Consider the following 24,475-nt stretch of genomic DNA (forward strand, 5'->3'; position numbering starts at 1 on the left):
TCCTCCACTATCGATGCGCAGTAGCAGCAGTATGTACCATCTACAAGATGCACAGCAGGAATTCATCAAGGCTCCTTTGACAGCACCTTCAAAACCCATGACCACTTACCATCTAGAAGGACAAAGGCAGCAGATCGATGGGAACACCAGCACCTGGAAGTTCCCCTCCAAGTCACTCACCATCCTGACTTGGAAATATATTGCCATTCCTTCACTATCGCTGGGTCAAAATCCTGGAACTCCCTTCCTAACAGCACTGTGGGTGTGCCCACACCTCATGGACTGCAGCAGTTCAAGAAGGCAGCTCACCACCACCTTCTCAAGGGCAACTAGGGATGGGCAATAAAATGCTGGCCCAGCCAGTGAAGCCCACATCCTGTGAATAAATAAAAAAAATCATGCAGTGGGAAGTACAGTTCTCCAGTCCCACATTAACCCTTGCTCTGCCTAACACCTTTATACTACAATGGCATGCTGCTATCGCTTAAAGGCTTATACACAGTTACATTATTTGTCAGCTTTGCCACAAGTAAAGCCATCACTCCATCTCCTTTCCTATAATGTGCCTCTGAGACATGTGGGATGGTTACTAAGGCGGGTGTAGGAATTCTATAGCATTTAACATCCAAGGCTGGAACTTGCATTGAGATTCTCCTATCGTAACCTCACCAATAGTGCAGCTGAAATCCAGTTTACCTGCACACTTACATCAACCTTACGGTGACAAGACAGGAGCAGTTACTCGCAGTTTGAACTGGATCCAATAACCCTCGCTTAGCTCCATCAGTTTGCACTTTGACTGCTGCCTACAACGTAAGATTTGAAACCTCTCTGTCTGTTCCAGGAGAGGCTTTTAATGGTCAGTTATCATACGGCGTTGATGGTGACGTGTATGTTCTCCGTGAAAGAGAGGTGGAAAACTTTGTGGGTGGAGTGCACGCAAATCAACTGCAGTCCAGAGATTACCAAACGACTCCTGAAGAAGCTTTGCATTCCTGGGGAGAGGGGCCAAGGAAAAAGAGGGAGTTCAATTGGAAACAAATTGGAAGCAGTGAATGCACCGTCTCATGTGGAACAGGTAAGATGTCCCAAATTTAATTATCTGTTAGCCTAATCCCCAGTGAGATGAGATAATTTTGCAGTGGGGCATCAGGATTTTGGACAAACAACATCGACTATTCCCTGCCCAGCGATAAGTAAAGCCATCAGTTGCTGGCTAACCTCCTCAGCACTGTGCATGATCTTTGTTACCTTCTTAGAGTATTCCACTGTGCTATCGTTCTTTGTCCCAAGCTTCTAAAGTTGTTTAAACTGCAGAGTAAAGGTACAGAAAAAATACTAACGTTTTAAAGCAATATTTTCCATCTGGGAAATAATGCAACCTGTAAATTTATCAGTATTAAGTACAATGATTATTTATTTATATTATAGCCTTGCACTTTGGAATGGAGAGTAAGCACCAGTTAACACTGGACCTGGACTTTGTGAAATTATTCAGAACAATTTTGCAAATTTCTGAGAACAGAGTTGGAATTGATCTCTTGCAATTTTTGGCAGTCAAATTATGTTATGTGCGAATGATGCAATCATATTTTCTCAAGAATGAACTGTGATACTTGTCTACAAAGGAGCACAAATATTTTGTCTAACATTTTACCATTGAATGGTATGTTGCACAGGGTAGGGAGTGTATATATTGCTTAAGACATTGTAGTTGTGTGGTGCAGGGTGGATGGACCAGAGGGTCTTTTCCCGTCCATCATTTTTCATCTGTTAGTGTGTTCATGTTTGGTTGGGATTTTATGCAACTCCTGAAATAATTAAATGTTTTTTGTGCAAGAAAGCATTTACCAACTATTCCTAGGGTTAAATATTGAATTTGGTGTCAATCCAACTTTGAAACATGCATTCTCCTCCTCCCTCAGGTACCATGCCCTAAGAGGGCAGTGGCAACCATGGGCTTCCCTTAGATTGTCCCCATGACTAGCTTGGCAAAGTACTGCAGTGGTTTGCTGTTGCCTTGCACTGTATGGCTGACCAGGAGTCTCCCCCAGTCTTTTTGCCTACCATCAGGCATTTTGGAAGGATTTGCAGGCTGATAATCAACATGGTTGGCCACATTATGAATGCACCTTCCTTGGCCATCAAGTCCTGAAGTGGGACTTGAACCCAGTGCTCCTGGCCCAGAGGTAGGGCTATTACCACTGTGCCACAAGACCCCTGAAATATGCATAAAGATAATAAACTGGGGTATTTAATTTATAAAGGTTTTGGTGAGCTTGACTGTTACCCAAAGTCACAATCCAATTACATCTCGTAACAATCAACTTCATTTAAATACTGTGCATCTATATAATTGGGTTGGGAACACCACCACCTGGAAGTTCCCCTCCAAGTCACTCACCATCCTGACTTGGAAATATATCGCCGTTCCTTCACTGTCGCTGGGTTAAAATCCTGGAACTCCCTTCCTAACAGCACTGTGGGTGTACCTACACCACATGGACTGCAGCGGTTCAAGAAGGCAGCTCACCACCACCTTCTCAAGGGCAACTAGGGATGGGCAATAAAATGCTGGCCCAGCCAGCGAAGCCCACATCCCGTGAATGAGTAAAAAAAATTATTGGCTTCAAATGCTCAATGCATTTCAAACTGCTGGAAATTACATCAAAACAGCTCCCCCCAGCTCACTCAGATAGCAATTTCTATCTCAATGCTTCAAAATGTTCTAAATCCACAACTACAACAGTTACACTCCTGTGTGCATCAGTTTTTTCATCCTTACTGGTTAATCCCTTAAATCAAGTGTCGTGGTAAATCAGAGAACGCAGTCGTGCTCCCGCCTGTCTTCGTGCTACTGATTTCATGCAGGGGATTTCACTGTGTAAACCTGTCCCAGTTTCATGAGGCATTAGCTTAAAAATAGAGGGGAACTGAAGCTCGGGAACAAGAAAATGGAGGGTAGTTGTTCCAAACTGCCTGTTATCCAGGAGTAAAGTTAGAAGTGTTGGCAGAGTCCTGGATCTGTGAGGCTGTCTGAATAGTACAGTAGTAAGTATAGGTGTAAGGATTTGCAAACTCCTTCTGAAATGGAAGCGGTGTGCACCTGCCAATGTGACTGTAAGATGGATAGCTTTGTAATCAGAAAATTGTATTCAAACGCCCGACACCTAGGGGCACAAAAAAATGGTGATGATAAAGTAGGGAGCGTGTGGCCCTTAACTCATTCCACGTTCTATAGACCAGGATGCCCAAGGAGATTTCCTCGAATGGAGCCTAGAGCTTGTCACTTATGAGCTCTCCTCCAGTTCTGGCCTGTTCCCTTGAATTCTATGTCACGCCGCCATGCAAGCAATGGAGTAGTTGCAATTTGAAGAAAGAAAAAGAAAACTTGCACTCATAGCACCTTTCACAACTACAGGACGTCCCAAAGCACTTTACACGTCAATGAAGTACTTTTGATATGTAGTCACTGTTGTAATACAGGAAACATAACAGTCAATGTGTGTATGACAAGCTTCCACAAACAGCAGTGTGACAACAACCAGATAATCTGTTTTTGTGATGTTGATTGAGGGCCAGGTATTGGCCAGGACACTGGGGATAACTTCCCCGCTACTCTTCAAAATAGTGCCATGGGACCTTCTAACATCCACTTGAGAGAGCAAACAGTTTAATATCTCATCTGAAAGACGGCAACTCCAACAGTGCAGCACCCCATCAGTACTGCACTGGGATGTCAGCCTTTATTTTTGTGTTCAGGTCCTGCACTGAAGATTTGGGTCAGTAAGGAGACAGGCCACAACGCTGGAGTGAGATGGAGACCGAGTGAGTCGCGAATTAGGCTCACATGGGAATTCGGTGCCTGGGGGAAAGAGGTGTTGTAAACATAGGAATTATTCTAAGTCAGGAACAGGAGCAGCTGAGCAGAAACAGGCCTGGGTGTAAACCTCACCTTTGGAGCTGAATTTGAAAAAAAATTGCACAGTGACATCACAGGAAAATCGCAAGTTCATTGGTTGGTAAGAAATTGCTGTTAGGGAGTGTCTTTAAATAGCTGTAAATTAGGAAAGTTTATTATTTTTAAAGATGCAGCTTCCTGGATTTGAGTAAGAAACACTACAGATAAGGGGAAGTCAGGGCCAGCAACATAAAGTAATATATGTTTACTTTGGTTTACTTAAGGGAAGTAAAGACATAGCAGGGCAGCTCAGTCACGTGGAATGCGTGTCCTGTAATTTGTGGGAAGCCATAGACACTACTGGTGACCTAGACAACCACATGTGCAGGAAGTGCTGCCAGCTGCAGAAACTTGAGCTCTGTGTTTTGGAGCTCGAGCAGCAGCTGGAGTCACTGTGGTGCATCGGTGAGACTAAGAGTTACGTGGATAGCACCTTCAGAGAGGTGGTCACACCGCAAATTAGGGTCATGGAGGCAGAAAGCAAATGGGTGACCACCAGACTGTCCAAAAGAACCAGGCAGGTAGTGCAGGAGTCTCCCGGGGTCCTGCTCGCTAATCAGTTTTCTGTGAGGGCATTGGTTCCTCAGAGGAGCGCAGTCAGAGCCAAGTTTGTGGCACCGCGAGCAGCTCGGCTGTACAGGAGGGGAGGAAGAAGAAAGGAAGAGGAGTAGTAATAAGGGACTCGTTAGTTGGGGAAACAGACAGGCATTTCTGCGGCTGTTGACGTGACTCCAGGCTGGTATGTTGCCTTCCTGGTGTCAGGGTTAAGGATGTCACTGAGCGGCTGCAGGACATTCTTCTTGGGGAGGGTGAACAACCAGAGTTCATGGTCCGTTTTGGTACCAGTAACTTACGCAGGAAGGGGGATGTGGTCCTGCAGACAGAATTTAGGGAGCTAGGTGGAAAATTAGCAAGTAAGACCTCAAAAGTAATAATCTCCGGATTACTCCAAGTGCCACGTGCAAGTGAGTACAGAAATAGGGGGATAAGGCAGATGAATGCGTGGCTGGAAATACGGTGCAGGAGGGAGGGCTTTAGATTCCTGAGACACTGGACTGACTCTGGCGGACTTGGCACCCACAAGCTGAACGGTTTGCACCTGAACAGAGCCAGGACTGAGTTCCTTGTGGGGCATTTTGCTAGTTCTTCAGGGTTACAGGGAAAAGGCAAGAGAATGGCACTGAGTCATAATGCTCATTTGGAGAACCAGGGCAGACACGATGGGCCGAATGGCCTCCTTCTGCAGTATAAGAATTCTGTGATTCTATGATTCTGTGAAGAAATCGAATTAACATTTACATAAGTACAGATATGAGGCTTATCTCAGAGAGTGGTGAGAATGTGGGACATGCTACCACATGGATTGAGATGAATAGCATAGATGCATTTAAGGGGAAGCTAGATAAGCACACGAGGGAGAAGGATATGCTGATAGGGTGAGATGAAGTAAGATGGGAAGAGGCTTGTATGGAGCATAAACACCAACATAGACTAGCTGGACTTAGGTAATATATAAGACCTGCAGCATATTCTAAGCTTTAGGATTTTAATTGTACATTGCAGCAAGAATGCATCCTTCATTAAGTATAGTTATGGATAAGAATCAAATAATGCGAAAGCTTGGCATGGGTGCGTGATACACATGAGGCAGGTGATGGCATCATTTTGTGGCATGCAACTGTAGTCAATCTACCTGATATGTATTACTATTGGAAAATCTTATATTTTCAAATTATTTAAATGTGGCACCAACCCTTGTGCCTGTTCCAAGTAGTGTACACTGATGTTCCCTTGGAAGGGTGGAGCTAGGCACCATATAAATGCAACTTCCTTCCTATCTATCTTTGTAAGCATCTAATGCAAAAACACCTCCAACTGTCTCACCATCATATTGGGGCTCTTTATTTGCTAACGGACTGTACAATAAAATTGGATTTATTGTACCCTGCTTTTGTTATGACCCTACTTTTACTCTCCTTTACTGGCTGCGTGGGAGATTTCACACCCTATGACTAGATGAGCTTTCTGTGCACAACATGATCCTCACAAGGAGATGAAAGTGATTATTTAAATAAGTTAATCTTGTGAACAAATCGGATACCTGCTTCATGAGACGTCATGGCTCAGTGGTGGCATTCTTATCTGTGAAACAGAAGATTATTGTTATCTACAGTATCTCATTACTGTTTGTGGGACCTAGTTCTGCCCAAGTTGGCCTCTGCTCCCCAGTTTTACAGCTGTGACTATATCTCAAGTGGCTCTGAAGTACCTTGGAGCATTCTGATATTATGAAAGGAACTATATAAATGCAATTTCCTTCCAGTCTATCCATTTCTTAATTAATTAGATTTTGGCAAGTGTGTCCACCGCACGGAATTAGTGCAGGGGTTTGTATTGCAGATTTTATCTAATATTTTAAATCATAAGTTTTACGAATGAGTAATGCAAAGATAAATTGGCATGTTTTCAGTTATTAATTTCTTTGAGGTGAATACTACTTCACAATCAGGTTTTTGGATAACCCCCTCACTTTAGGCAAGAAATAAACTATATAAATGTAAGTTTTTCTTTCTTTTTGAAATTTCAGTATGTGGTCAACAATTGTGCCCAAATTTTCTTCCTGTATGCAACTGCTAATCAGAACCAAACTAGAATGCCTCCTGTGTGCATATGTTCCATATTTCCTCCCTCCATTGTACATTTTATCTTCATTGAATCCTTCCTATAGTCCTCGACCCATCCACTAAGTTGGTCCAGTTTTTTTTTCTCTATCACTCTCCCTCCATACGTCGCTCACACACATAGCTGACTGTCATCAGCAAATTTTACAAGATGGACCTCTGCTATATTCTTTATGAATAATGTGAGCAGCAAGGGATCCACTTCAGAATTCCAATCACCACTCCTTTTGGACTTTTTTCCATCATCACTTCCTACTTTCTATATCCCAAACCATTTTTCACCCAACTGGCTAATGTGTCATTAATTGCCTTACTTTATTTTCTTGGAAAGCTTCACAAGTGCAGTATTATTAAATAACTTCTGAAAATCAGACTTATTTCTATTGCATTTTCTATGAGCTGGTGGTGGAGGGAACCCCAGGCTATCAATGATTATCAATGATTGAAATTTTCAGGCATTGAGGCCATTTGTGGCTCCCAACCCCACTTGTGACAGAGGGACACCATGTGGCATGATCTTACGGGAGGTGCTTGTCGGCCAATTAAGGACAGGGGGCAGGGCACAGTTACAGGTGGCCCCTCAGGAGTAGCCGGCTGCCAGTCCCACTAGGAGGGGGTAAACTGTTGAGAACGATGATCAACATTTGTTAGTACGTTGGCCCTACAGTCACACTTGAGAGATACCTTCATCAGGAATTTCACGTCACTATTTTAACTGTGGTGTTCGCCCATTTATTCTAAACCAGTTTAAAAAGCTTGGAGAATTGAACTCCAAATAAATGCATTCAGGATGCAGATGCTAATGTGCTATTTGAGAGACAGTGGGAGTAATTTTCACCCTCACTGCCTGGGCAGTAGGATGGACCACCCATCCATTGAAGAACCCACCAAACTTTCATCCAATTGTTGAACACTTTGCTCGACCAGATTGCCACAAGGTGGTACAGGTGAAAATTACCCTTCGTGCCTTTCTACCCTACTAGAGCATGGAGATACCCTGGGGTAGGGCTATTGCTATCTATTGTCGAGCAAGTACCATCCTGAGTGTGCAGAAGCAAGAGCTACCTCTGACAACTCCAGCCCGCCAGGTCAGAGTCAATGACAGCTCTGAGCACTTATTAAGAATAGCTTTGGTATGCAAGCAGCAAGGTCAGAAGTTTATGGACAAACTTGCCAGACTGATCAAATACCATCGCAGGAAAAATTCCGTGTAATAAAGGACAGGTTGAGTGCATAATTTTTATAAATAGGATCAATAGGCAGTCTATAATAAGAGATATAATTTTACATTTTCAGATGGCTGCCTTTCAGACCGTGCATCCTTCACATTCTCTGGAACAATGTATCTGGTCACACTGTGCCAGAAAAGCAGCCAGTTGTTTTTAATAACTGGAGATTTCTCTACGCACCCTGTATTCTAATAAAGCATTCCAAAATGCCTGACAGATAGGTGACCCAAAAAAGAATAATAGGACTGTTTGTACTTGATCCTTGATGCACGGTGCTTTACACAGTATGTGTTACAACTTTCTGAAATGCAAAAGGGACACTTAAAGGGTAGACACCGAGACATGCAGAATGGGTTTAACGTCTGTTAAAACAAGTGATTTTTATCCTAACCAATGTGTTTATAGAGTAGCAGATAGAAAGTGTCATCCCTAGTGTGAAACATACGCATATAATGTCTTTCGGGTGAGACATTAAACCAACATCCCTCTCAGGTGGGCAGAAGATCATATGGCACTTTTCAAAGAAGTACAGCAGCGTTCTCCAGATGCCTTGTCCAGCATTTATCCCTCAATGCTATCAAAGCAGCTTATTTGGTCATTTAGCTCAGCGCTATTAGCGGGACCTTGCTGTGCCCAATTTGTCAGTTTTGTTTTCCTACATTACAACAGTGATAGCAGTTCAAAAATACGTCATTGGTTGTAAAGTGGTTTGGGACATCCTGATATCATGAAAGACGCTATGTAAATGCAAGTCTTTTCCTTCAGACAGCACTGGTGCTTAGGTGCTGCATGCTCCAGCATGTAGGAGGGCTGACCTCACCTGATAACATGAGATTGTTTCACATCATTATTTATCCGTTGTTCCTGGAAAACAGCAAGGGGGCAGGGACTGATCTTTGGGATCCAATAGCTAGTGAAGAACCATTAGCACATGCACACACACTTCCGCGCTCGTGCTCTTCCTGTCCCCACCCCGGCAGCGCTGAGTGCTGCAGTGCGTGTTTCACACTGGCTGGCCGTTAATTGGCCAGCCAGTGTGAAACCCATGCCGGGGCCCGATCACGGGCGGCAGTCAGCTTCGCAACTGCTTCCGGGCCCACCCGCTGTGCCTGCCTGACAAGAGCAAAATTTAGGACTTCAGCATAAAATCAAGGCTGCACTTCAGTGCAGTACTGAGAGAGGTGCCATCTTTCAAATGAGACATTAATCTGACAGCACCTCCCAGATGAACATAAAAGATCCTGCGGTACTATTTTGAAGAAAAGCAGGGGAGTTTATCCTCCGTGTCCTGACCAATATTTATCCCTCAATCAACATCACAAAAAAACAAATGATCTGGTCATTATCATATTGCTGTTTGTGGGAGTTTGCTGTGTGCAAATTGGCTGCACATTCCCTGTATTATAACGGTGACCACAGTTCAAAGCACTTCATTAACTGTAAAGCACTTTGGGACCTCCTGTGAGTTTGAAAGATGCTATTTACATGCAAGCCTTATTTTCTTTTCCATATTCATCAATAACTAGTTTTAAAATTCATAACTGAACTCATATACAGACATTACCTCTACGTAAATGGAAAGTTGCAGTTCTGATAGATAATTACATTAATGGATACTGCTAATATTTTTAACTGGAAACAACTGCTATATTACAGCTATAACTGGCTGTGCTTAGATAACTTGCACATTCTGACTATTTATAAGAACTTCCCTGACTATGAACACGAATTGCATGTTGAAAGCAGCTTCACTGTATTCAACCTGATGCAATGTTTCACATTAATCTTATCTTAAATTAAGCCTGGACAAGTATTCTGGGGAGCATTTAGCAAGGCTGTGGTTCCGACATTACATCAATGGACACCAATGTACATCAGCGTGCATTTGCCCTGCTATACATCAAGGAACAATGTCCCGAGTAAAGTGGAGATCTTTCCTTTATTCCTGTTCACGTTTGGAAATAGGGCAACCAAAATGTTAACTGGTGAGTAAGGTTCTCGAACAATGCAGAGAAAACCACCACTACATTTAAAGTGACCTTGAGAGCTGCACTTATAGTGAACATGCTGTGATCAGTGCAGCATAACCCTCGCTGCCTGCTCTCCAGTAATAAGCCTATTACCTACGGCGGTGCTGAGCATGCCCATATTTTAACCCCACGAGATAAGGGGCATGTATTAGACGATAACAACCTCATCAACCTGCTTCCAGTGATCAGATCTGACTCCATTTTAAATGGGTTACCCCTTATCTTTACACATAAGGGCTCAGTTTACGGCATGTTGACATTGTTGATAGGGAGCCTCACAATGGCATATTAGAAACCTGGGCGTGAAGCATTCTTAATTTTCCAACTTTAAAAACTGATTTTCAGAAAATCAGAAAAAACGCACTTCCCATTGCGTGCCCTGACAATAGCATGGACTCATTGAATCCATACAGGAACAGGAGCAGGCCATTTACCCCCTCGAGCCTGTTCCGCCATTTAATCAGATCATGTCTGATTTGTATCTTAACTCCTTTTACCTGCCTTGACCCCTTAATCCTGGCTACCATTGCCTAAGCAAAGATACCCCTATAAAGTATAAAGTTATTTGAGATCCCGTCACAACGCTGGTCTATTGCCTCCAGTGTAACCGCCCCAAGGGCAGGAAATTTTGTTGAACATTCAATCAGCACAATTGTATTCGTCGTTAAACCAGTTGGGCGAGGTAGGGAATTCTCCTGTTAATAATAAATGCCTTCTGTTGACTTTTAGGGAGCCGGGCTCTTATTTTTAGGTGTGTCAACAGGAATACACATGAAGAAGTATCTGAAAACCTGTGTGAAATCGCAATGAGACCAACACCAGAGGAAGAAGCCTGCAACATCCAACCATGCCCAGCCTAGTATGTTCACTGAGACCAGCTTTTTCATATAAACTATCCTGTCTAACAGAAATATCCATGTTACATTTATCTGGCGTTTTTCTGAAAGGACTAATGCTGTGTAATCACATACAGAGTAAAACTTAGTGTGTAAATGGAATGCTTCATAAACCTGAAACAGTCAGAGTGCAGTTTCTGTGGTAAATGCATGCAGCTTGGATATAATCCAGCCAGGGGCCAACAGAAACAGAAACTTAATCAAAGCCCCATGAAAATATGAAATTGCACTGCGATAACAAGTAACCACTTGAGAACCCTCCGGAAGCAATGTTTTCTGGTTGGAACATGTTACAAATGTTCTTCAGTGGTGACATTATTGAATAGCAACAGGCATGAAGTCTACCATCTTGTTTTTGTTTTGATTTTTTTTTTTGTGGGGAGCGTTTTCTGCTCTTCAAGGTGAATAATGGCAGAGTCGGTTGTGCGTGGGGGGCGGAATATAAAACTGTCTACATATGTCACTCCCAAGATAGGCACAGGCTAGGGGCAGAATTAAAGCTCTCTCTCATGTGGTCCTAGTAAAATTCCTTATCCCTAGCCACTGACTTGCTGATTGTAAAATTTCCATTTCCCATAACGACCATAATGTGAAATGAAAATATTTTGGAGCCATGTTTCCTCCTGTAGTTTTTATTTTTAATGAAAATCAGGAATAAAAATCTCCATCAATCTAAAATCCCATTAGCACTTTTTTTTTTAAAAAGTAGTTTTAAACGAACTGTTTGTAATTCCCAGTCCTGTGCGTTGTTTGAATCACTCAGCAGGTCACGCTGAAAAAGCACAAGGAATGGGAAAAAAAAAAGCCTCTTCCTCGTCTTTGAAAGTTGCAAGTTGTATGAATGTTCTAAACACTCTGAGGGTGGATTCCCACTGGCTTTTCCCCATCGTCTGCAGTAATTTCAGAGGAAGAGCTGCAGAAAACCCGGAAAATGGCATAAATAATGGCTGAGTGGGAGAATCCCTGTGGAAAGCCCTCGCCCCCAACGAGTGTAGAAAACAACAGCAACGTGCTTGAGCTAAATGGGTTCATTCAGAGTGACTTTTTTTTTTAAAGTCAAGGCCCGTCAGTATTAAATGCCATTTCTCTCAAGTTTCTACCCACACTCAACTGTTTTTAAATGATTTAATCAGCATTCTCTTCCATTGATTGTAAAATGCTGTGGAATACCTTGAGGTCTTGAAAGGTGCTATTTAAATGCCAGTCTCTCAACGGACTCGAAACGTTAACTGTCTTCCTCTCCGCAGATGCTGTCAGACCTGCTGAGTTTTTCCAGCTATTTTTGTTCTTGTTTCCATTCCTGCCTGTCTGCCTATCTCATCTTTCTGCCCTTTCTTTTGTTCTTTCCTTCCCTCGTCCTTTCTTCCTAGATGTTTATTTGGGAATTGTACTCTGCAAGTGTCACTGGCCAATGTGTGCTGGGGGGGCATTACCACGCATTCTTTCACATAGTGATATGCGTTTGCACTAAGATAGCTTCTTTTTTGTCTTTACCTTTCTTAACTCGTTACCATTGATGATCATTAAAATGCGAGAAGTGTATTTCTTTGACAATGTGAGGGATCGTTGACATGGCATGTTATTGCTTTTATCAAAGCTGGGATCTGGGCGAATGGTCAGAATGCAGTAAGACGTGTGGACCTGGGATACAACATCGGCAGGTTCTTTGCAGACAAATCTATGCTAATCGGACAACTACTGTTCAACCTGAACGATGCCGGCACCTGGAGAAACCCGAAACAACAACTACCTGCCAGCTAAAAATCTGCAGTGAGTGGCACATTAGGACAGAATGGAGTGAGGTAAACAAAACTCATGGAAAACATGACTGAATCAGCTGGAATAAACAGTGGGCACATCAGCTTTAGCACCAGGCACCATATCTATCTGATCTCTGCTGGGGGCTAACTAAGCAATCAGTTTAGATTTCTCCTGGTATCAGTGTGGGCTGTTTGTCAGTGTTGGCCCTTTGGCTGAGCCCAAACTTGTCAGAAGTCCAGGGCAATACATTCATTTCCATTTGCAGAATTACTTTTACTTGGAGGAAGAAGTAAAACATCACTCAGGAACTTAAATAAACAGGTGCTCCTTGGACCCCCACCATCCATGATCGTGTGTCTGTGTGTGCACCCCCATCCCCACCCCCACCAAAAACTTGGTGCTGGCCCTAATTTTGAGGCCTCAATCTGATGAGCCACATCAGGACACCTGTTTGGCAGCTGGATTTGTGGGGAGATGGTGATATAGTGGTAACGACATTGGGCTAGTAATACTGAGGCCTAGGCTATGGGACATGGGTTCAAATCCACCATGGCTGCTGGTGGAATTTGAATTCAATTAATTAATAGTTATGGAATTGAAAGCTAGTGTCAGTAATGATGACTATGATAACTATTGATGATTTTTGTAAAAGACCCTCTGGTTTACTAATGTCCTATAGGGAAGGAAATCTGCCATCCTTACCTGTCCTGATCTTCAAGTGACCCCAGACCCACAGCAATGTGGTTGACTCTTAACTGGCCACTGAAAAGCCCTCCACTCAGTTCAAGCAGAATTAGGGATGCCAGAGAGGCATACGTCCCACAAAATAATTTTTAAAATTTCAATTCAAAATCTTGAGGACCCATTTGCCACTGGAATGGGCAGCCAATCAGCACACTCCGACAGTAAATCTCCAGGAAGTCAAAATAGTTGGGAAAGAAAACAAAAAAATGGAAGTGTATATTTAATGGAAAGATACACATTAAGGATGTAAAGAGCAGAGCTGCCTCAGGGGTTCAAATGCATGATTCATTCAAAGTGTGAGCGCAAGACTCTTATTAACATATTTAAATGATGCCTGCCTTTGTTTCAAGCAAGACCAGGTGCACCTATCATGTGCCTGAACCATTATGTAGCTGCAGAGGACATTGAGCTGCAGAATTCAACTTCATGGCATCTGCCCTGGAGAACGCGTGACATGCACACCAAATTTTACCCCATTGCCTCGTCCAGCTATGGAAATCCGGGCAGCAACTGGATGGTCGTGAATTCTGGGCATTTTCAGTGAGGCAGCGCTGACTGGAAAGGAACAATTTTACCCAACAAATGGTCCACCCCCAACAGTGGGCCTGGGCCAGTTGGAGAGTAGGGACTTACTAACGTTCTGCCGGTGAGCTATACACCCCAGTTGGTCATCCCATTGTAGTTCATCAGCTATGAGGCCAATCTGGAAGTGAGGGGTGGGTGGGGAGGGTGGGGGTGAAATTACTTCGGCTAGAGGCAAAGTGGCTCCTTTAGGTGCCAAAGGCCAGAATTATTTCTTTTGTCTTCAGGAGCCCTGATATGAGCTGAATTGAGTTGAATGCTACTGATCCCCCTTTGCAGGTGCCAGCAGCTCTCCACAGCCATCGGAGCGACCCCTTTCCTGGGATTGCAATGGCATCTCCAGCCTGAGCCTAAAGTGGGTGGGGTGACCAATCGGCCACAAATGCACCAGTGAAACAGCCCCGGGAATTTCAGGGTCTTATTTTGGAACTAAAACAACCATGAAATTAATAACTATCAGTTGGCGAGTGCAATGATAACAGAATTGGTTGTTTAATAAGGACTGATATTGCTGTTTGGTTTGCAGTAGCTCCATCATATTTGTTTAGTTTCCTCTATTTTTCACCCTTTTCGCAGTGCTCAGTACCTTGTGGCGTGGGACAAAGGATTCGGGATGTAAAATGCATTGACAATCTTGGGGATATTGTTGACGATGAAGAGTGCAACATGCAACTGAAGCCTGCTGATACAGAAAATTGTGACATGGGCCCATGTGCGAAGAGTTGGTTTCACACAGACTGGAGTGTGAGGGTAAAGAATATCATTCTCTAATCAGATCTCTTCACACCAATATCACCGCAGCATCATTTCCTCTACTTTGCAATCTGAATTTATTAGAGGGAACTTAACAGAATGGAGGCAGCCTGCCAGCATTCGATTTAGTTACAAATAATAAAGCAGGGATAGTGATCTGATAGTAAGGGAGCATCTCGGGAAAAGAGACCAGAAAATAATATCCACCCTCAGGTTTTTAGGGCTGAAAGAAGGATCACAAGCCACCGGTTTGGATTTAAAAACCTTGAACGATTATCAAATTGCACAAGTCGACAAAAGTTATAATATTGCCTGCGAGTCAGAAATGTTTTGAGTTAAGTCCTACTAAACTGAGCAATTACTAAGGGAGTATACACCAAGCATGCTTTGCTCAGATTTTCCAGATCTATGGCAGTTTAACCACTGGTTTTTAATGGGATCTCTGTCGGCTGCCGATGAAGAGGGACTTTTTCAGTCTTTTACTTGCCCTGATCTGGGGCCAAGAAGAGCAGAAGTTCTACATCAACACTGTCGCCTGTTGCTGACTGGTGCTCACACCCTCGCATTCACTACCACTGCCGCCCCGTGCCACCCCACCCCCCCATCACCAAGACTTAACCCCCGGCCAGATCGGCCCCAGAGCCTGATGCTATTTGAAAGAAACAGCCCAGCGAACTAACTCAAGACACCCATCTGCCATTAACAGCTCACCAGAATTGTGAAGCTGATGTTCGAGGCCCAGTTTCGCGCTAACCTCAAGCCAGGATCCTTGTGCCACTTCCCTGGGAACTGAATTTATCCATGTTTTACATAGGTTGTTCTGCAGCTGTTCTGCAGCACCTAGTAAAAACGAAGGACGGAATTGAAACATCTTCTATTTTGGCTCATATGTGGAATGACAGACGGTTCAATGAAAATTCATCCCTCTGTAGCTTTTATCTCTCAGAGGTGTTTTATCTCAGGAAGGATTTATTACCAGGAGGTTTCAGCTCTGGGAAGTTTTATATCTGAAAGCACTTAAGCTCTGGAAGAGGTAAATCTCCAGGGCCGGGGGAGGGGTGGTGTTAACTCTGGGAGGTGGCTTTATATCTGGGAGTTCTATATCCAGGGGCGACCAGTATGTACTATGGTGCTTTCTAAATTATTTTCTGTGGCACAGTTTGTTGTAATTGTTTAGTTACCAAGTATTTGGTTTGTGCCTTGTTGCAGTGTTCTGCAGAGTGTGGACCAGGCATCCAGACGAGATCAGTTGTGTGTCTGATGAATCACATCAGCAGCTTACCTTTAGAAGGCTGTGGAGTCGAGAAGCCGGAGGATGTCAGGCCTTGCAACTTTGGTCCTTGCGATGAGGATGTCAGGTGGTTCACTGGACCATGGAGTCAGGTAAGTTGGTAACTACTTTAATTTTCATTGTACAGCAAGAGTATGCGGTCATAATTTTCTACATTCTTACATTTGATCCGCCAAATGCGAATTTAATGTCTCATTTCAAAAGCATCATCTAGGATTGTAAATACCCTCCCCCCTTCACGCTGCTGCTCTGTGTGATAGTGTGGAGACTATTATCTCAAATTCCTTTCCGCTATTCCCTAGCCAGTTTGATATTTAGCTAAGTTAAATGTATCAGGAGGGTGTGAATTGTAATTCAGCTACTTGATATTAACAGGGGACTCACCCGTGCTCAAATATATAGGAATGACATTTTAATTTAAGTTATTAAGTTTCCTTTAAAGTTTTCATTTGTTTTTGTTTTTTTGTTTTTATTACAGTGCCTCTTTCAAATGGGGCACTTAACTGTTAAGTGTACAAAAGAGGCATATATGTAGGAATGGCCTGAAAGGGGGAGTATTGTTTGGAGGCACACAATATGGAAAAAAGCAAAATATAGCAGCTGCTGGAAATCTGAAATAAAAACAGAAAATGCTGGAAAAGCTCAGCAGGTCTGGCAGCATCTGTGGAGAGAGAAACAGAGTTAATGTTTTGAGCCTGTACGATTTCTTCAAATATGGATTTTGGAATACGGAGTAAAATTTCAAAATTTGCCGATCATATCAAACTTAAGGTTTGTGGAGACAATGAGGGTGATAACAATCGACTGCAACAGGACATAAATAGGCCAGCAGAATGGGCAGACAAGTGAAAGACGAGATTTAATACAAAGAAATGTGAGCTAATGAATTTTGTTGGAAGGATAGGGAGAGGCAATACAGACTTAATGGCACAGTTCTAAAGAGTGTGCAGGGATAAAGGGACCCGAGGGTTCATGTGCATAGAAACTTGAAGGTGGCAGGACATACTGAGAGTAGTTAGAAAAACACGGGCCAGAATTTTACGTTCCACAGGCAGACGCACGCCCGACCCGAACAGGCGTAAAATCACACGAGATGATGTTCAGTGAGCGCCCCGACGTCACCGCGTACTGACGCGATATTTCGCTCGGCGGGCGCACACAAAAGTTGGAAAAGCACCTGCTGACAATTAAGCGGGCAATTAACGACCCAGTCGTAAGCGATTTTTCGTGGCCCGTCCAACCTTACAATTTTTTTTTTTAAAAAAACAATTCATTTTTATTCCCTTCTTTTCAGCCAAATGCAGACAGGCAGGTCAGTTTGCTGGTCAACTTCGACCCCAGTCTTAGGACCAATCAGCAGCCGCACCCCATTCTGGAGCCTGGGCAGTGGGAGCAGCAGACCAGCAGCAGGCTGGGCACCACAGGCTGGGTCCTTTGTAGCTGCGGCCAGGCCAAGCAGCCAGGCAGGCTTTACACTTTTGATGAAACTTCATCCAAGGGCGGGATGAAATCTGCGTTAGGATTTAAAATAAAAAATAAATATCTGGGGACAGCATTTTTATGAGGTATGTTTTCAGGCGCTTGATTGTGCTGCATGGATATTTTTTGCAGCGTTTTTTGAGCCTTCATGTATTATTTGGAGATCAGCAGCTCCCTGAGGCAGCTGTCTGCCTTCAGGGAGTTCAGTGGAAGCGCTCACCAGCAGACATGGTGACGTGGCGCCCGCCCTCTTCCCGCCCCCACTGGCAGCACTGAGCCGTTCTCTGGGCGCCAGCCAGCGTGAAATCGCGGCTGGAGGCCCATCGCACTCGTGGGATGGTTTCCCGTCCGCTCCTAGGCCCGCCAATCGCGCGCGCCCGACAAGCGCAAAATTCAGGCCGTATGGCATCTTGGGTTCATACATAGAAGTAATGAGTACAAAAGCAGGCAAGTTATGCTGAACCTTTATAAAGCCCTAGTTAGGCCACAACTAGAGCATTGTGACCAGTTCTGGTCACCACACAGTATGAAGGATGTGAGTGTCCATAAGAGGAGATTTACCAAAATGGTTCCGGGGTGAGGGATTTTAGCTGTGAGGTTAGGCTTCAGAAACTGGGGTTGTTCTCCTCAGACCAAAGGGAGTTGAGGGGAGATCTGATGGAGGTGTACAAGATTATGACGGGTTTAGATAAGGTAGACAAAGAAGAGCTGTACCCATTGGCTGATGGTACAAGGAATAGAGGACACAGATTTAAGATTTTCTGCTTCCACTGCCTTTTGAGGAAGAGAGTTCCAAAGACTCACCACTCTCTGAGAGAAAAAAAATTTCTCCTTGCCTCTGTCTTAAATGGGCAGCTCCTTATTTTTAAACAGTGACCCAGAGCATGGACTTGATGGGCCAAATGGCTTTCTTCTGTGCTGTAATGGCTCTCTGACTCCATGACCTGTAACCCTGGGACCTGGATCAATGAGGATATTTCCGTGTTTTGTGCATAGAGCATAGACAGCAGTATAACTTAATTCAGTGAGAATGGTTAATTCAGCGGTAGAATATGATTAAAGCCTCACCTGCTGCGACTTGGAGCAGTATCAACATTTGTACATGGTTAGGAGTGACTATCAGTTTTTGACAGGTTTCACTTCACCCACTTGTTATTAGTGAACACATACACTGTGTGTTCTGAGGAGATCGTGTAACCTCTCTAACCCAGCTTCGTGCAAGATACCTCTCCCACTCTACTCCTTGCTAGACCTGTGTGTGTCTCTCCCTGCTCAATGTTGAATCCCTATTTCTTCTCCCCTGTGCCACCTTCATCTCTGGCTAGCTCCTCTGCTTGCCCCTCTCCTCTGCTGCATTCACCTGCTGCTCTCTCCTGCCAGCTCTGTCCTTTCACTCGTTCTCTTTTACCTGCTCTCTCCTCCGCCGGGTTCCTCCACTGCCATCTCGCTCCTTCCAACTTTGTCCTGTTCGCATTTTCTTGCTGGCTCTCTCCTCGACTGGATTCTCACCAGCTGTACTGCCAAATCTCACCTTCGCTGACCCTTTCAAAGACCAGGAACTGGCTCAAAATCTTCTAAAAGATGGAGGAAAGGGGAAGAATTCAGTCTGCTTCCTTTTGCGTGCTTTGACTATGCCAAGTTGTTTTTCATTCATTTTTCTGAAGCACGGGGAATGAATTTCCATGGGGATTTTCCAGCTAATCCACTGTAACTTCAGCAGGACCAGCCCTGGAAACCCCAGGAAAACTAATTGAATGCCATTTGTGCATTTATCCCAGGGTTTTCAAGGCTCTTCCACCAGTTCTGGTGAACTCCAGCAAAAATTTACTCCCTCAATCTATTGGATTGTGATTACTAAGGCGACAAATATAACTGGAGTAGGCCTTTCAGCCCCTCAAGCCTGTTCTGTTGCTGTTCGATTAGATCATGCCTGATCTGTATCTAACTCCATATATCTGCCTTGCTTCCTGAAGCCTCAATAAAAATAATTTGTTCCTGCTTCTTTCATAGTGCTCAGCAGAGTGTAGTAATGGAACCCAACTCCGCAGTGTGGTCTGCCTGAAGCAAACAGATGACAAACTTACAGTGGCAGAAGCACATGATTGCTCCCACCTAGAGAGACCAGCATCAGAACAAACCTGTCACCTGAGGAAATGTGACGTCAAATGGTACACAACAGAGTGGAGTGCAGTAAGTATTACAATGTAAGAACTATCAATGGGAGTGCAGTAACCCCACAGAGAAGGGGAGTGTGGTAAGTATCAGCTGTGTACCAGATTGGTGCACGATAATTATCACAGTTAGTCATTTGGTAGTGCAGAACTTGAGTATTGCTGAAAAAAGACATTTTGTCAAAGCTCTTCGTTTTGCACTCATCAGGGCAATCGTAAGAATACCAATGTCAGGGGAAGCAACAGCTTTATTCTGTAGGAGAAGAGAATGCTGATTGGTTGGCAAGTGAACTCTGATTGGTAGAGGCGTTACCATGGAGAATGCACCAGTTAATGGTGACTGACAGTTAACTGCCACACATTATTTGAAATTTAAGCTAGGCAGCTTGACTCTGATTGATCAAGGCATTGCCCTGAGGAATGGACCAGTGAATGGCTGTCACTTATTTTGTTTAGCTGAAAAAGGCACAATGTTTGTACATGTTCTGTCTGCAAAGAACAGGGCCCTGTGTATTAATATGTAGCTTCCAGTACACGCGAATGTGCCACACTGTGAACCCAACTGATGATCTTAAATTGGTTGTCAGCATAATTTTTAGCACACTGAGGATTATTTAGCAAATATTGTCCAACTGTAGAATCACATCTAATGTTGGACACTGTGTTTTGAGTTTTGCAAGCACGGGCTAGTTAGGTATCGTCTATACCTTGCCACAGTATCACCTATAACAGTAAATACCAAAGGTAAAAAATTCTGTCAGTGAGAAATAGGGTAATGCACAGCTAAAATATGTCCCAGAACAAAGTGAAAAAACATCCAAAAAAACTGTACCAGAGGCATGAACAGTCTGGTAAACACCTACTGCTAGAAATTGTGTAATGCTTTCATCTAATAGCAACCTCCACAACCAGCCCCTTTTTACAGTCAGTTGGAACTAGTAATGCAAATGGTTTTCAACTCAGGCTTCTTAAAACCAATGTGAGTAACTCAAGTCAAAATATAACTATGCTTCTCTGCAAAACATTATACGAGCAGGATGTGTCATGATTGAATCCTATACCTTCAAAGTATGAATTTTAAAAAAAAATCTCATTGTGAAATATGGCAAAACATACTGAGCTGGGTTAGTTTCTCAGAACTTGAATGTGCAAGGAAAGTTTCTCTAAGTATGCTTATCAAATAATGAATCACATTAGTAATTGTAATTTGCCCATCACACATTTCCATCTTACTCCAGCCAGGTTTTGTCTTACAGTGCTCTAAATCCTGTGAAGGTGGTTACCGGGTTCGAGAGGTTAGATGTCTTGCAGATGACATGACACAAAGCAACAACTGTGATTCCTTCCTAAGGCCCATTGATAAAGAAACCTGCAACACCGACCCATGCATACCAGAGATAGGTACAATATCAGTGCACTGACTGCATGTGCGCGCAGTAACCTTTATGAAGTTACTTCTTCTATTTTTTACTGTATGTTTAAAAGGAAGAAGGTTAGACTTGCAGTCGTATCGTGTCTTTCACGACATCCCAAAGCACTTTACAGCCAATGTGGTACTTTTAAACTGTAAGCACTGTTGTAAAGTAGGAAGCCCGACGGCCAATTTTCACACAGCTGCCACAAACAGCAATGCGATAGTGATCAGATCATTTTTTTCCCCATAGTGCCATATGGGATCTTTTATGTCCACTTGAGTGTACAAACAGGGCCTCAGTTTAACTTCTGATGAAAAAAAGTCAGCACCTCTGACAATACAGCACTCCCTAGTACTACTCTGGAGTGTTAGCCTAGATTTTTTGTGGAGTGGAACTTAAACACACAACCTTTTGACTTACAGACAGAATGCTAGCACCTGAGCCACGGCTGACACAATTGTGCCTAGTTTCAATACAGTTCTTCCTTCGCTTTATCTGCATGAGTTTTGTGCTCTTCAAGATAAGGAATGTTTATATGGAATAGAGGGTGGAATTTTAACCCAGCCGAATTTTACAGCCCCGCTCCTGCCCTTAGAATAGTCTCTATCTCTGTGCTGGCACTCCTAAGTCAGGTGTGGCAGTAAGACACAGATGGAAAAGATCCCTCTATCATGCTTCAGCAACACACGCTCAGCCCTTGTCTTAGAAGAGCCAGTTTATTGCACCAATGTGATATTTTCCCACTTCCTATATCAATCAATCATTCTGTAACCATGCTGGACAAATTATCATTTAGCATTGAATGTGGACATTTGTGTGCTGCAGATCTTAGCAGGAAGCTGCTAAAAGAACCAAACACCTTGCAGTGATCAGATGAGGAATGGTACAGATTTGTTTGTTTAGTGGCAGTGTAAAATGGTGGTGCCACTACACTAAAGTAACATGAAACATTTTGAAGATTCTATTAGCACTGTTGGCCATTGACGATTCTATCCAATGTTCTAAAGATCAAACTTTTTCAGCACTCTTCCTGTATTCGGTGAGTTCACTTTTTCTCCTTATGTTTTACCACACTCATGACTTTGTTCTGCATCTTTCTTGGTGGTCAAGTACATTGTAGGGAAAACTATGGAGCCAAACATGGAGAGGAAGTGGCATTGTGGTATTGCCACTGGACTAGTATTCCAGAGACCCAGGGTAATGCTCTGGGGCCCTGGGTTTGAATCCCACCGTGGCAGATGGTGAAATTTGAATTCAATAAAAATCTGGAATTAAAAGCCTGATGACGACCATGAAACCATTGCCGTAAAAATTGTCGTAAAAACCCATCTGGTTCACTAAAGTCCTTTAGGGAAGGAAATCTGCTGTCCTTACCAGGTCTGGCCTACATGTGACTCCAGACCCACAGCAATGTGGTTGACTCTTAAATGCCCTCTGAACAAGGGCAATTAGGGATGGGCAATAAATGCCGGCCTAGCCAGCGAATACATTTTTAAAAATCCAAAAACAACTGTAATTATGCTGCTGAATCACCGACTTCCCCTGATTATACCCCTAACTCACTAATTTAAAATGCTCAGAGTCTCCCATTAGCTGTGGAGTAACAAAAGTGGTTTCTTATAGAGGAAGTCAGTCCCTGCAGATCATTATGAACAACATGAATGAACAGAGAAATGGCCATTCAGCCTGTTGTGTCTGTGCCAGCTCTCTGCAAGAGCAATTTTGCTTAGTCCCAGTCCTCCATCCTTTCCCTGTAGCCCTGAAAATTCGGAATAACGACCCACTATATAATGGGATCTGGCAGACAAGGTAATAACCATGATATGTACTGCCCAACACACTTGGAAGGGTGTGCAATTTGAAAAAAAGTGCTAAGAGGAACAGTAAGGTTCACTATCGATTACTTCATTCTTTGTGCTCTGTCCAAAGGCAGGTCCTTTGGCTTTGTCTGCTGATGCTTCATCCTGAGGCTCTTCCCTTGGTAGTTTTTACCAGTGGTGGTTTGCCACTGCCTTCCACTGTCTGGGGTAGGGTGAGGAGACAGATCCCAAGTCTGCCTCAGCCAGAATGGGAATTGAACCTGTGCTGTTGGCATTATTCTGAACCACATGCTAGTCATCAAAGCTAACTGATCCCCTGACAATTACTTAACACTGCTATATATGGGTAGAAATTGAAGGAGTTTGAATTGTTTACCTAAATCATATCACTTGACTTGTAGTTTCTACCACCAAGTTAGGCAATGTCTGCAGATATCCATGGTGCATCATTCATTATCAATAGTCTTTGTGGGAGAGATCTCAGGCATGCAGTTGGCAAGGTTTCTGAGGAATACTGCCACTGAAAATATCAAAGCATTGAGGTTAACAAACCAACATATGAAAAAGGCTGACTTTCAAATATTTGGAATGGTTCAGGAGAGGTGGCTGCTGTCAAGATTTGACTTGGAATTCAGCGTGTGTGTAGAAGCACCGACAGGCATAGGATCAGACTCTGAAATTGCCAGTCTCTTACCAGCACTTGGTTTTTTAGCAAATAACAAGAAAAGTGCCCAAATCATGAAGGATTTTACAGCCGGAATAGAAAAGGCTATTTCTGGCATTCAGAAAAGACAGTCTGGGTCTTTTACACACGTAGTTAATTGACTAATGCAATAACAACCAGATCCCTGGGTAGAGCACTCCGCAATCCTTCACTCCTACCCTTTCAATAGGACAACTCTGAGGGTGGTACACAAAAGAGAGCATTAGTGCACTCGTACAAGTTATCGGGGTTAGATGGGAATGTGGAATTCAAAACACAAGAAGATCAGTCATGATCGTATTGATGACTGGGGATCATCAAGGAGTTTTTTTTTATCTTGATGCAGAAGGACAACAGCTGGGGATGATCAATCTTGACCAGCTATCAATGACAACAATGATGTCTCCCCTATTTCAGTGATGTCAATTGTAAACCCCGCTTTGAAATGCATATTTTTTATAATATAGTAATTAGTAAGCTCACAAATTGTTAGCCTCATCCCTTATTATCACTTTTAGGGAGAATTGGCAGTTTGAGAATTAACATTTGGCCATATTACCTTGCTTATTTCTGGTGCTCCCAATCATACACTGAAATCTACCTGTGTGGGGATTAATCAAAGGTTGTTGTTTTTCCTTTAGAATGGCAGGCCCCATGTAATTTGATTTAATTCACTGCAATGAACTGTTGAGTCTGGGGAGCAGATTTCCCTCCTTGCTTATTCTGCCTATGGACTATACAACCTGACTCTTACGTCCTTTTGTTGCCTTCATGCATCCCTGAATGGGGATGGGGCAAATGTTCTCTTTGGCCATTCTCCTCTTTCATTCACCAAGCTCCATCAACTCGCCATCTGTGAGGCACACCCCCTAATTGTGACAGCAGACACCCAAATACACTTCAATGTCTGTCAGCATTTGCAAATTCGATGGGGCCGTTCTGTCTGCTTCTCAAAATAG

At 43.4% G+C, this 24,475-nt stretch overlaps 1 protein-coding gene across 1 annotated transcript in view; it reads left to right on the plus strand.

Moving 5' to 3' along the window:
• LOC144675000 (thrombospondin type-1 domain-containing protein 4-like) overlaps positions 1-24,475 on the plus strand; it is a 187,474-nt gene that overhangs the window by 149,630 nt on the left and 13,369 nt on the right. Inside the window, exons 5-11 of the mRNA XM_078536095.1 lie at positions 845-1,078; positions 10,631-10,760; positions 12,395-12,599; positions 14,461-14,634; positions 15,847-16,020; positions 19,418-19,597; positions 20,835-20,979. Of these exons, the coding sequence (XP_078392221.1) occupies positions 845-1,078; positions 10,631-10,760; positions 12,395-12,599; positions 14,461-14,634; positions 15,847-16,020; positions 19,418-19,597; positions 20,835-20,979 (1,242 nt within the window). The remainder of the gene's footprint in view (positions 1-844; positions 1,079-10,630; positions 10,761-12,394; positions 12,600-14,460; positions 14,635-15,846; positions 16,021-19,417; positions 19,598-20,834; positions 20,980-24,475) is intronic.

The sequence above is a fragment of the Cetorhinus maximus genome, chromosome 1 (genome assembly GCF_964194155.1).
Source record: "Cetorhinus maximus chromosome 1, sCetMax3.hap1.1, whole genome shotgun sequence".
Lineage (NCBI taxonomy): Eukaryota > Metazoa > Chordata > Chondrichthyes > Lamniformes > Cetorhinidae > Cetorhinus > Cetorhinus maximus.